Raw genomic sequence first — 13,295 nt, 5'->3', positions numbered from 1 at the left:
ATTGCAGCGGTAAGTGAGAATGGTGTTGCGAAGGATAAGGAACCGTAGCATGTTTTGCTAACAATAGAGAAGACATGATGACTAAGCAAATTTTTACTCAATGTACATAATTAGACATTAATTTTAAATCTAACCTTTTTCTAAATGTGGAAAACTACCTGTATCGGTAATGATAATCAATACTTGATTATCATTGCGGATGAGAACATCATTCATGGACACTTAATTTTTCCAATATTTTTGAATATTTTTGAATATTCAGTTTATAATTTGTTTTCAAATGACATCTAGTAGAACGTCCATTCATTTTTTTAAATTAAATAATAAATTCCTATGTTGAATTTACTTTGCAAGGTAGAGAACACTTATCTTATGATATTTTGTTATAGTACTAAATTACATGTTTTTTATATTTAAAATTATTACTGCCATGGTATTTTAATGGTTTCATGAGAATGACCCAATTGGTAAACTAACGTTAGTTAAATTGGTGTGGTTAGCTACTCGAGCAACCCAATAAATTGTCAATGCTGAATGTCTAACACGGCATTCACATTGAATTCTAAAGCATCATAAGTTAGTTAGTAGGGCTGGGAAGGAAAAAGAGAGCCATGAGAACGAGTTTTTATCAGACATGGAAATAAAAGAGCTGAAAACAAATTGGCTCCCTTTTTTAAAAAGACGAAGAAAAAAGACGAGTTTTTCAAGTACAGTCAACTAGCGCAAACATATTTCGTTGTCAAAACGATATATCATAAAGATATAGTTGGTAGAGCATGGTGCTTACAACGCCAGGGTTGTGGGTTCGATTCCCACGGGGGGCCAGTACAAAAAAAAGTATGAATGTATGTACTTGTAAGTCGCTCTGGATAAGAGCGTCTGCTAAATGACTTAAATGTAAATGTAAATATCGATATGTAACTAACGACCCCCCCATCACTAATAGCCAGCTAACTACACTGAACACAAATATAAATGCATCATGTAAAGTGCTGGTCCCATGTTTCATGAGCTGAAATTAAAGGTCCCCAAAATGTCCCATATGTACAAAAGCTTATTTTTATCAAATTCTGTGCACAAATTTGTTTACATCCCTGTTAGTGAGCATTACTCTTTTGCCAAGATAATCCATCTACCTGATGGCTGTGGCATATCAAGAAGCAGCATGATCATTACACATGTGCACCTTGTGCTGTGGACAATAAAAGCCCTCTAAAATGTGCTGTTTTGTCACACAACACAATGCCACAGATGTGGGGGGGGGGGTATTTCTGTATGTAATAAAGCCCATTTGTGGGGCCTAATTTTATTTAAATTGACTGATTTCCTTACAGTTCTTATAACTTAGCAAAATATTTGAAATTGTTGCATGTTTTTACATTTTGGTTCAGTATGCATTCATATTACACAACCCTAATACCAGATAGCCTAATCTTACCATGTCTTGTCGGTACAGTCTGGCATTGCAATGTGATTCAAACTCCTAGTACTGTTGACGGTACTGTATATGCGAGCAAGTGCATTTCTGTGTACTTTCTCACTTGCCATTGAACTATCAACGGCATGATGGAATGTCTGAAGACAGCAGTTAATGCAGCTGACAAGTTTAATCATGTCTACGCAAGTTAGATTTGGCTGTCAATAAAGATGCTATATATTGGCAAGCCACCTAGCTAAGCCTATGGGTTGAGTGATTACCACAAAACCATGGTGTCTACCTTGTGTAGACTGAATTCAGTCTGTTTTCAGTTTTACTTTGACAAAAAATATATATTTGTCACGTGCTGAATGAAACATGAAATTCTTACTTACGAGCCCTTTCCCAACAATGCAGAGTCAAAGAAAGGAAATAGTAACACAATAAAATCACAATAACGAGGCTATATACAAGGAGTACCGGTACTGAGTCAATGTGCAGGGGTACGAGGTAGCTTCAAGAGAATCTGTGCAAAAAACAATGCTAATAGTCCGGGTAGCCACTTGATGAACGGTTCAAGCAGTTGCCATACCCACCAGGGATGCAGCTGTGTAACTTTGAGGATATAAGGCCCCATGCCAAATCTTTTCAGCCTCCTGAGGGGGAAGAGGCATTGTCGTGCCCTCTTCACAACTATGTTGGTGTGTTTGGATAATGATAGGTCCTTAGTAATGTGGACACGAAGGAACTTGACGCGCTCTATTACAACCCCATCGACGTGAATGGTAAACACCTAATGAAGTCAGTGCCTTAACATGTAGCTTACCGATTGCAAGGTGCAGCCTGTGTCCAAAACATTTGAGTCTGATCCAGTCATTCAACGCAATGGCCATCACCACGTTTGCACCGTTATCGTTAGGCACACTAGCAGCTCCTCATTCAGTCCCCAGGCGGTTAGAGCTTCTCTCAACCCCAGAGCGACGTTTTCTCTCCAGTGTTCTCCGTGACCTAGCCTATGATGTTTGCAAGCACCGACCTTTCAGTTAACTCCTCATCAATAAAGTGTACTGTCAAACTAATATACGGCTCTGTTGTTCTACTGCTAATGGTCTGTTGTAGTTGCCTAATAATCAGCATGTGTGTTCTGTTTCAACTTCTCCCTTTTGTTATACTGTGTTGGCATGGTGATTTGGGAGATATAATGTGCAAGATGGAATCTGGTATCTCCTGTCCAGCTTGTTTTATCTTTTTGAAGCAGTCTTTGCTGACTTTAAATGGGCATCGTGTGTTTGGCTATGTGATAGATGGGTCAAATAAAATTGTATTTTCCACATGCAGCAAATACAACTGGTGTAGACTTGACTGTGAAATGCTTGCTTACGAGCCCTCCCCAACAATGCAGGGTTTAAAAATACAATAAAACGAGAAATAAAATTACACGAATGGCGTTATACCCTGATTGTACAAAGCATTAAAACCTCTACGTGATCGGTGTCCCTCCACCGGGATGGTTGAGCAAATGTGATTAGCATGACGTTGTAAGTGCCAAGAACATTTCCCCGGACATAGACATGTCTTATATGGGCATAAAGCTGAAATTCTTGTTTATCTAACTGCTCTGTCCAATTTACAGTAGCTATTACAGTGAAAGAACACCATGCTGTTTGAAGAGTGCACAACAAACTTACCATGGCAACTGGTTTGATACCTTCACCTCTGACGGTAAATGTACTTGCATTCAGTAATCTTTCTCTGATTTGTCATTCTCAGGGTCCCAGAGATAAAATGTAGCATAGTTTTGGTTGATGAAATACATTTTTATATTCAAATGTAGGAACTGGGTTCTAATTTTTTAACACCATCACTGTATCTTTTACCAGATCTAATGTTATATTCTCCTACATTAATTTCACATTTCCACAAACTTCCACAAGGTGTTTTTTAAATGTATTTCCTTTCAAATTGTATCAAGAATACGCATATCCTTACTTGAGGTCCTGGGCTACAGGCAGTTGGATTTGGACATGTCATTTTAGGTGAATATTGAAAGGGTCCGATCCTTGAGGTTTTTAAGAACGCCTTCCTAATATTAAGTTGTAACCTTTGGCCCTCAGAATGGCCTCAATTCGTCGGGGCATGGACTCTACAAGGTGTCGAAAGCGTTCCTTACTTGATACACACAGGAAACTGTTGTGTGAACTGGGCAGCGTTGTAGTTCTTGACACAAACCGGTGCGCCTGGCACCTACTACCGTACCCCGTTCAAAGGCACTGAAATGTTTTGTCTTGCCCATTCACCCTCTGAATTGCACACATACACAATCCATGTCTCGAAGGATTTTTAAGCCGTCTCCTGTCCTTCATCTACACTGGTTTTGGAGTGGATTTAACAAGTGATATAAATACGGGATCATAGCTTTCACCTGGTAAGTCTGTCATTGAAAGAGCCTGTTTTATGCACTCAGTGCATGCAGGGAGTACCAGATCAATGTGCAGGGTTGAGGTATTTAAGGTAGATATGCACATGAAGGCAGGGTAAAGTGACTAGGCATCAGGATAGATCATAAGGTATTTGAGGTAGATTCAGTGCATTCGGAAAGTATTCAGACATGTTGCCTTTTTCCACATTCTGTTAGGTTACAGTGATTTCTAAGCTTGATTAGAGGAAAAACAACTTAATCTACACACAATACCCCATAATGACAAAGCAAAAACATGTTTTTAGACTTTTTTGCAAATGTATAAAAAAAAATAAACACATTTTGCCAAAGTATTCAGGCTCTTTACTCAGTACTTTGTTGAAGTGCCTTTGGTAGCAATTATATACTCGAGTCTTCTTGGGTATGATGGTACACGCTTGGTACACCTGTATTTGGGGAGTTTCTCCCATACTTCTCTGCAGGTCCTCTCAAGCTCTGTCAGGTTGGATGGGGAGCTGCACAGCTATTTTCAAGTCTTGCCAGAGATGTTCAAGTCCAGGCTCTGGCTGGGCCACTCAAGGATAGTCAGACTTGTCCCAAACCCACTCCTGCGTTGTCTTAGCTGTGTGCTTAGGGTCGTTGTCCTGTTAGACTGGGGTGAAGATTCACCTTCTGAGGTCCAGAGCGCTCTTCATCAAGGACCGCTCAGTACTTTGCGCTGTTCATCTTTGCCTCAATCCTGACTAGTCTCCCAGTCCCTGCCGCTGAAAAACAGCCCCACTGCGTAATGCTGCCACCACCATGCTTCACTGTAGGGATGGTGCAAGGTTTCCTACAGATTTGGCATTCAGCCCAAAGAGTTAAATCTTGGTTTTATCATACCAGAATCTTGTTTCTCAATGTCTTGAGTCTTCAGGTGCCTTTTGGCAAACTTCCAAGTGGGATGTCATGTGCCTTTTACTGAGGAGTGGCTTCCGTCTGGCCACTCTACCATAAAGGCCTGATTGGTGGTCCTGCAGCGCCGGTGTCCTTTTGTAATGTTCTCCCATCTCCACATAGGAGCTCTGTCAGATTGACCATCTGGTTCTTGGTCACCTTCCTGACCAAAGCCCTTCTCCCCCGTTGGGCGTCCAGCTCTAGGAAGAGTCTTGGTGGTTTCAAACTTCTTCCATTTAAGAACAATGGAGGCCTCTGTTCTTCGGGACCTTCAATGCTGCAGAAATGTTTTGGTACCCTTCCCCAATCAATTTAATTTACCACAGGGGTACTCCAATCAAGTTGTAGAAGCATCTCAAGGATGATTAATGGAAACAGGAAGTGCCTGAGCTCAATTTTGAGTCTCATAGCAAAGGGTCTGAATACTTATGTAAATAAATAGCTTTTATTTTTATTTGTAATACATTTGCAAAAAAATCTACACTTGTTTTTCACTTGATGAGGAAAAACATTTTATTTTTTGTATTTTACTTTTTCTCGATCTCATCGCTGCAACTTTCCAACGGGCTCGAGAGGCAAGTCATACTTCTTCAAACGTTACCCACCAAACCTTGCTTCTCCCCTCGTATGCCAAGTGAAGCCCCCCGGCCAAACACTCCCCAACCCAGACGATGCTGGTCCAGTTGTGCACCGCCTTATGGGAGTCACAGCCGGTTGTGACACAGCCTGGGATTGAACCCGGTCTGTAGTGACGCCTCACTACTTAGACTGCTGCGCCAATCGGGAGGCCCTATTTAATCCATTTTAGGGTAAGGTTGTAACGTAACAATGTGGAACATTTTAAAGGGGTCGGAATACATTCCGAATGCACTGTATGTTCTATTTAGAGGCCAATTGGCTCTAGAAGCAATGTAACATTGAAATATGGCTGTGTGGGAACCCTATAAAGGTGTGTAGTAATTTTACTTTCTTATGTTTCTGAAACTCTACTGTAAGCGATGCATGTTAACGTTTAGAGCACGCATCGGGGTTCTTAGCCTCTTCTGGCCAGGGGAGTTTTATTATTGTCAATAGGCTCTAGGTTGTCAGTGTCTATGAATGGGCTCTTCTGACATCTGTGTCAGAGACTAGAGGACAAACTACATTATCTGTGTTCAAAAGAACATACTGTACAAATATGGGGGGGAAAGGTTGACGTGCTTCTGCTGTATGTCCAATATTGAGTCGTGAAAAGCAAGGCTATAGCCTTTCACATTGCTTATGGTGGTGTGATTTGTTTCATAATGTTGGATGTCTTGTCTCTCTGTTTCCCTCTCTGCAGGGTGGTAACAATGCAGGACACACGGTGGTGGTGGACTCTGTGGAGTATGACTTCCACCTTCTACCCAGCGGCATTAACAACCCCAAGGTCACTGCTTTCATTGGTGAGTAGAACTCAGCCAATATTTACTGGACTGAACAGGAAAAATGGCTGATTTTCACAATAAGAATTGATCTATGAAGAAATGCTAATGGTTTCATATGGTCAGTTCTCTAGTCTTTGGTTCATACAGCTTTCTGTTTATTGAATCTCCTGTGCAGTTTCCATCCACACCTTTGTATGCAAGCAGCTAAAATGAATGACTTCTCCCCTCTAAATCTAGCCAATCTGTATTATATTCTAATATTTCCAGTTTTGCCTGATGCCACACAATGTGATTGACTTGACTGGGAGCCACCTCGCAGGCTAACAGAGTGCTACATATTTTATCTGCAGTAATATTTCGCTAATGGGCTGATTGTCTAGTCCAATGTTCACCAACAGGTCGATAACGATAAACCAACGATAAAGCGTTGTGTTCTTATTAGTTGTTTTTTTGAATAGTTTATTTTTATTAGTCTCGGGCTGTTGGTGGTAGGTGCAGCCAATTCAACTGCCCTGTGCGCCGGGCAGGCAAACTGTTGCCATTTCATGTGTCTGAAAGTACAAACTCTGCCTTCCCGGTGGGCCTGGAGAGGAAATCAAGTGCACTATGCGACCGCTGGCCAATCAGATTGCTCAGATGACTGGGTCTGCAGTAACGTAGCAGGCATAAAAGAAAGCTATGACAAAATTGATACTGTGAGATTCCAAAACTTTTAAAGCCATGACTAGAGAGAAACTGTCAACAAATACAGCAAAGAGATGCTGTTTATATGAGTAAATTTAAGTTCTTTCTCAGCACTGTCAACACTTTGTATTCACCACTTTTATAACCCATAAAATGTTTGTTCTTTCTATGTCCACTCAGTGCTACAACGTGCAGCAGTAATGAATGAGTAGGAAAGTGTATTGATAGGCTTGCGGTGTTATTAGTGGCGTGGGTCTTCATTTATATTGAGGAATATTTCACTTTCTCTTGGGTTCTAATTTTGAGTAAATAACTGACGGACACTAGAGAATCTTAACCAAGTTGAATTCTTCCCAAAGGGTCGATACAGCTGTAACTCCGACACAGACATGGCTTCCCCCGTGGTGGTATTCGTACCACCATTCATATCATTCTTGCTAAGCAGGGAACTAAGTGATATGAGCCTTCAATGGTTTCTCCCCTTATCGGTACTGTCACATGCAATTGTTTTCCCTGCACTCAGCCCCTCCCAAACTTTATTAGTTACAAAAGAGACACGAGGGGTGCCATAATGTTCCTACACTTTTGAGTATAACAATGTTCCAAGTTTAACCCCGAATCCAACACTCTGTTTTATAGGCGTAAAAACAGGAATTTGTGCATGAGGCAGAAATAATGCGGTGCGACTCGAGTTTCGCCATCAGCTGGAAGACTGTGTCCCTTTTTGGTCAGTGTCAGTGGAGGAAAGGGAGAGTGGAGGGATGTTGAGAGATGGACCCTTAGTCTGCTGCTCTCTCCCTCCGCTGAGACTAAATGTCCCGAACAACAATGCATTCGCAGGTAAATTCACACAGAGCCAGTATGTGGTGATACTGTATTGGACCTATAGCTTCCTGCACAAACCTCATTGCTACAGTACTGTTTTTAATTGGTTCATGTTGCGTAGGCTTACATTTTAAGTCATGTTAATAAAAAATCAGAGCAGCATGCATTTATTCAGTGATATTGACTCAAAGGTTGGTGACCACTGGTCTAGTTTATTTTGGTGACACGTAACAAAGATGTCCTCTGGCTCTTAACCACGACTCGTCAGCATTTCAACAAATAGAATGTTCAGTGAATCAATTCTTAACTTGCACACTGTCTACTATTGCTCTCTAGTTGAACTCTACAGGCAGACTTTCAGAGGGCAAAAAAAGAATCCAGAGCAGTGTTTGCCATGAGGAAAAAGTAATCTTGAATAAGACTTTCTATGTGCAGAGAAGGTTATTATGGCCCTTTCCTCATTTGATTAATGTGTGGTCTTCATGATTGCTCTGGAAGAGCAGACCTGTTTTTCTAAGATCAACTTTTATTTATTTATTGACTAAGTATGTGTATTTAGCTCTTCATGGGAAAGTACTTTGGTTCACTTCCCTGTTTGGTTACTGATGCATCACTTTCTCCACATTTTCCATGTTGCCTGGGTCTGTTCCACAGGTAACGGGGTAGTGATCCACCTGCCTGGCCTCTTTGAGGAGGCTGAGAAGAATGTGGGCAAAGGCAAAAGTGAGTATGAAGGAGCTATCCTGTTTTAATATTCTCTTTTACTCTGATGCCTAGAAGATTGCCGTATTGCTTAAAGGGGCTAATGTCAGATGTCTTGTGTATGTTCAGGTCTGGTGGGCTGGGACAAGAGGCTGATCATTTCAGACCGAGCACACATTGGTAAGCCCTGCCTCAGGCTTTTCTTTAAGGGCCTTTATATTACAACTTCAGCTGCTCTATTTATTTAAAAAATATATTTAGCTAGTCAGTTAAGAACAAATTCTTAATTACAATGACTGCCAAACGCGGACAATGTGAAATCAGATTTTGTAGGACCCCTGTGAGAACGAGGGGTCAGTTCTGACTGGAAGAGAGCGACAGACACTACTTCCCTTCATAGATTTTAAAATGAAGGATTGGTGTAAGAACTGTTGTGGATTCTCCAACCAATCCAATGCTTTTAAATGGGTGTCGAGTGCACAAGGGAACATTTCCGGGGAGAAAAGGGAGATAATTGGGATGTTAGGTTTTAGTGAGAAGCGGGGGCGAGGTGACCAGGATTGTGAGTTTGCCCTTCTCTACCTCCCACAGTGTTTGATTTCCATCAAGCGGTCGACGGTGTGCAAGAGCAGCAGAGACAAGAGCAAGCGGGCAAGAAGTAAGAACCCCGCCACCTGTCATTCTCCTGGTTTATGGCTCGGCGGATACGCAGTGTAAACCTTTTCAGCATAAGTACTGGAACAACTATGAAATATCACAACTTTGTTCTCTGCACCGGTGTTGTGGAGCGGTTTTAACAGTTTTGCCTTGTGCGTTCTGCCTGAAAGAAGTGGCTGTGATTAGCCAAATTTCACTCATACTGTAGTCTGGGGTTTATTCCATATTCAGGAATAGCAAACACATCCTACACTAATGTAGCTATTGCAGTTTCATGTTTGTTACCAGTTAGTCATGGAGCTATTGCAGGTTACTACTGTTACCAGTTAGTCATGTGATGGAGACACCCAATCTGGTTCTGAGAAGAGGTTAGGATGGACAGCTTAGACACAGGACAGCACTCTGATATACATGGCATTTTAAGCTTTTGTTCAGGATCAAAATAAGCACACTGTCCTGATTTTGAATTATTGTGTAAAACAGTCTGCAGTGTTTGAACTTGCTCAACAGCTATGTATTGTACCAGTTTTCTCCCATGGGCAGTAAAGGGCAACTCATTATAGGCTTATATCACCAGTTATGGTGTTGAAATTCCACAAGGCTTTACAACTTCACTCTTCCCTCAGAGAACAGAGGCTTAGATTAGATATCCTGCAGTAACAGCATGACTTGTTCCAGGAGTCTCATGGTGGACCTGACCTGTGTTATTTTGCTGTCTTGCTGGAGGGGTTAGTACTCATGATACCCTGTCTCATGTGAGAAAGACCTTATCAGTGAGGATATAAAAGTGGTCTTCTGGAGCAAAGTCATCCCTACATCAGACCAGGGATGTTACGTCACCAGACATCCTCTAGCAGCACCATGTGACTGTGATGATGCTCTCTAACCCTCACTGCAGCGCCATTGTTTGTCAGCAGCAAGGCAGCACGTGATGTTCCAGCCTCATAAACACTCCTTAGAATAGTAGCTACTTCCCTACAACTCCATCACGTCTGACCTTACACAATCACATACAAATACATGTTGAAGAACCGGTGTGTGTGTGGTTGATGTCGAGGCAGTGACTCCATATTATTCCCTGTATTCCTCACCCAGCCTCGGAACAACAAAAATGGGGATTGGCCCGGTGTACTCAGCCAAAGCAGCCCGCAGCGGCCTCCGGATATGTGACCTCATGTCTGACTTCACGCTGTTCTCTGAAAGGTGAGGGTGTGGCCTTGTCCTCACATGGCCAATAATGTCTATCCTCCTGTTGAGTACAACTAGCTCTGGTAAGATTAAAAACGGAACTGTATTGACGTCTATCCTCTGTAGATTTAAAGTCTTAGCCTCGCAGTATCAGTCTATGTACCCGACCCTGGTGATTGACATCGATGGAGAGTTGTCCAAGTTGAAGGTCAGATGCAGGTCCTCCATATCAGTTGAATAAACATATCACTGGATACATTATGTCCTTCCTACATTTCAGTGTAATTTTAGGGTTATGTGTGTGTGTGGTGATCTTGTCCAGGATTACGTGGAGAAGTTAAAGGATATGGTGAAAGATGGCGTCTTCTACATGTACGAGGCCCTACATGGACCTCCCAAAAAGATCCTGGTAGAAGGAGCCAACGCTGCCCTCTTAGATATTGACTTTGGTGAGTATCCACCACTATGTCATAATGTCAATTAACCTCCATTGAACTGATCAAGCTAACAAACTGATTGTCTTCAAGAAGCCGGCTGGAAATTCAAGCCGTTTTTACTGGTGTTTACTCTACTGAAACGGTTGTATCGGAGCTGTCATAAGGATTGGAACAACCTGTTCACTGCTCCGAACACCAGAGAGCACTCTTATACCGTGCATGACTGAGCTATGCTGTCTAGTGTCACTTTCAGATATTTCTGTCACAAAGCATGCCATCCATAAACACAACTGCTGAAGGAGAGGGTTGCTATGTACTGACGGTCACCATTTTCTTTTTCCTTGATAAAGGAAATGGTAGTAGGTGAAAGTAGGAGGTATCATATGGCCGTGCTAATGTTATTTGCATAAAGGAGACTGTTTTTGCACCTGTGCAGACATTTATGGGGGGGGATTCTCAACCCCTCTGATCTGAAAAGCCCATTAACCTGGACTAGAAAATCCACCTCTGTTTAAGCACACCTGACAGGGAGATTGTTTGCATGTCATGTTGAGACTGAAGCATTTAGTTTCCTTTACTTGTATTACAAGCTATAGTACCAGTCAAAAGTTTAGACACACCTACTCATTCAAGGGTTTTTTGTTTTTACTATTTTCTAAATTGTAGAATAATGTTGAAGACATCAACTATGAAATAACACATGGAATCGTGTAGTAACCAAAAAAGGTTAAACAAATCAAATATATTTGAGATTCTTCAAATAGCAACCCTTTGCCTTGATGATAGCTTTGTACACTCTTGGCATTCTCTCAACTAGTTTCATAAGGTAGTCAGCTGGAATGCATTTCAATTAACACGTGTACCTTGTGAAAAGTGAATTTGGAATTTCTTTCCTTAATGCATTTGATCCAATCAGTTGTGTTGTGACAAGGTAGGGGTGGTATACTGAAGATGTCCCTATTTGGTGAAAGACCAAGTCCATATTATGGCAAGAACAGCTCAAATAATCAAAGGGTAACGCCAGTCCATCATTAATTTAAGACATGAAGGTCAGTCATTCTGGATAATTTCAAGAAAAACCATCAAGCGCTATGATGAAACTGGCTCATGAGGACCGCCACAGGAAAGGAAGACCCAGAGTTACCTCTGCTGCAGAGGATAAGTTCATTAGAGTTACCAGCCTCAGAATGGAAAGGAAGACCCAGAGTTACCTCTGCTGCAGAGGATAAGTTCATTAGAGTTACCAGCCTCAGAATGGAAAGGAAGACCCAGAGTTACCTCTGCTGCAGAGGATAAGTTCATTAGAGTTACCAGCCTCAGAATGGAAAGGAAGACCCAGAGTTACCTCTGCTGCAGAGGATAAGTTCACTAGTTACCAACCTCAGAAATTGCAGCCCAAATAACTGCTTCATAGAGTTCAAGTAACAGACACATCTCAACATCAACTGTTTAGAGGAGACTGTGCGACTCAGGCCTTCATGGTTAAATTGCTGCCAAGAAACCACTACTAAAGCACACACACCAATAAGAAGAAAAGACTTGCTTGGGCCAGGAAACACGTGCAATGGACATTAGTCTGGTGGAAATCTGTTCTTTGGTCCGATCCTTAGTTTTGGTTCCAACCGCCGTGCGAAGTAGGTGAACGGATGATCTTAGCATGTGTGGTTCCCACCGTGAAGCATGGAGGCGGTGTGGGTGTGCTTTGCTGGTGACACTGTCTGGGATTTATTTAGAATTCAAGGGACACTTAACCAGCATGGCTACCACAGCATTCTGAGGCGATACGCCATCCCATCTGGTTTGCACTTAGTCCCACTATCGTTTGTTTTTCAACAGGACAATGACCCAACACACCTCCAGGCTGTGTAAGGGCTGTTTGACCAAGAAGAGTGATGGGAGTGCTGCATCTGATGACCTGGCTTCTACAATCACCCGACCTCAACCCAGTTGGGATGAGTTGGACCACAGAGTGAAGGAAAGCAGCCAACAAGTGCTCCGCATATGTGGGAACTCCTTCAAGACTGTTGGCAAAGCATTCCAGGTGAAGCTGGTTGAGCGCATGCCAAGAGTGTGCAAAGCTGTCAAGTTGAAAAGCGTGGCTACTTTGAAGAATCTCAAATATAAAATACATTTTCGATTTGTTTAACACTTTTGTTTTGGTTACCACATGATTTCATGTGTTATTTCAAAGTGTTGATGTCTTCACTATTCTGCAATGTAGAAAATAGACTGGTACTGTATGTTAACAGTCCTTGTGCTATGATAATCATCTGTTGTAACTTGACTGCAGCACCAATGCATTGTCATGTCTGTTTTATCTGAGGAAGACAGAGAAGGAAATAAGATGGTGTTTATCCTTTTGGTATGTTGATTTCAGGAACGTACCCTTTCGTGACCTCGTCTAACTGCACAGTCGGCGGGGTGTGCACGGGCCTAGGCATGCCACCTCAGAACGTGGGTGAGGTGTACGGCGTGGTCAAGGCCTACACCACCCGGGTTGGCATCGGAGCCTTTCCCTCTGAGCAGTTCAATGTAAGAATGTCAGCCTGTCTACCTTGAGGGAAGCCAGGCCTTAGTGCCTTTGACAGCTGCAGGCTAGAGTCATATTGGTTCACATGGCTGTG

General features: G+C 42.2%; 1 protein-coding gene across 6 annotated transcripts in view; it reads left to right on the top strand.

Annotated features, from left to right (window-relative positions):
- LOC129863284 (adenylosuccinate synthetase isozyme 2-like) overlaps positions 1 to 13,295 on the top strand; it is a 41,191-nt gene that overhangs the window by 2,971 nt on the left and 24,925 nt on the right. For 5 of the 6 annotated variants that reach the window (XM_055935204.1, XM_055935198.1, XM_055935191.1 and 2 more), the window contains exons 2-9: positions 6,094 to 6,196; positions 8,342 to 8,410; positions 8,519 to 8,569; positions 8,981 to 9,047; positions 10,142 to 10,249; positions 10,361 to 10,442; positions 10,557 to 10,683; positions 13,049 to 13,203. In XM_055935204.1, the coding sequence (XP_055791179.1) occupies positions 6,094 to 6,196; positions 8,342 to 8,410; positions 8,519 to 8,569; positions 8,981 to 9,047; positions 10,142 to 10,249; positions 10,361 to 10,442; positions 10,557 to 10,683; positions 13,049 to 13,203 (762 nt within the window). Of the gene's footprint in view, positions 1 to 6,093; positions 6,197 to 7,501; positions 7,703 to 8,341; positions 8,411 to 8,518; positions 8,570 to 8,980; positions 9,048 to 10,141; positions 10,250 to 10,360; positions 10,443 to 10,556; positions 10,684 to 13,048; positions 13,204 to 13,295 lie in introns of those variants that run through there. The other variant, XM_055935212.1, reaches the window with a different exon arrangement.

This window comes from Salvelinus fontinalis, chromosome 1 (assembly GCF_029448725.1).
Source record: "Salvelinus fontinalis isolate EN_2023a chromosome 1, ASM2944872v1, whole genome shotgun sequence".
NCBI classification, from domain to species: domain Eukaryota; kingdom Metazoa; phylum Chordata; class Actinopteri; order Salmoniformes; family Salmonidae; genus Salvelinus; species Salvelinus fontinalis.
Note: the sequence above shows the minus strand (reverse complement) of the source record. Positions and strands in the feature narration are given on the sequence as shown.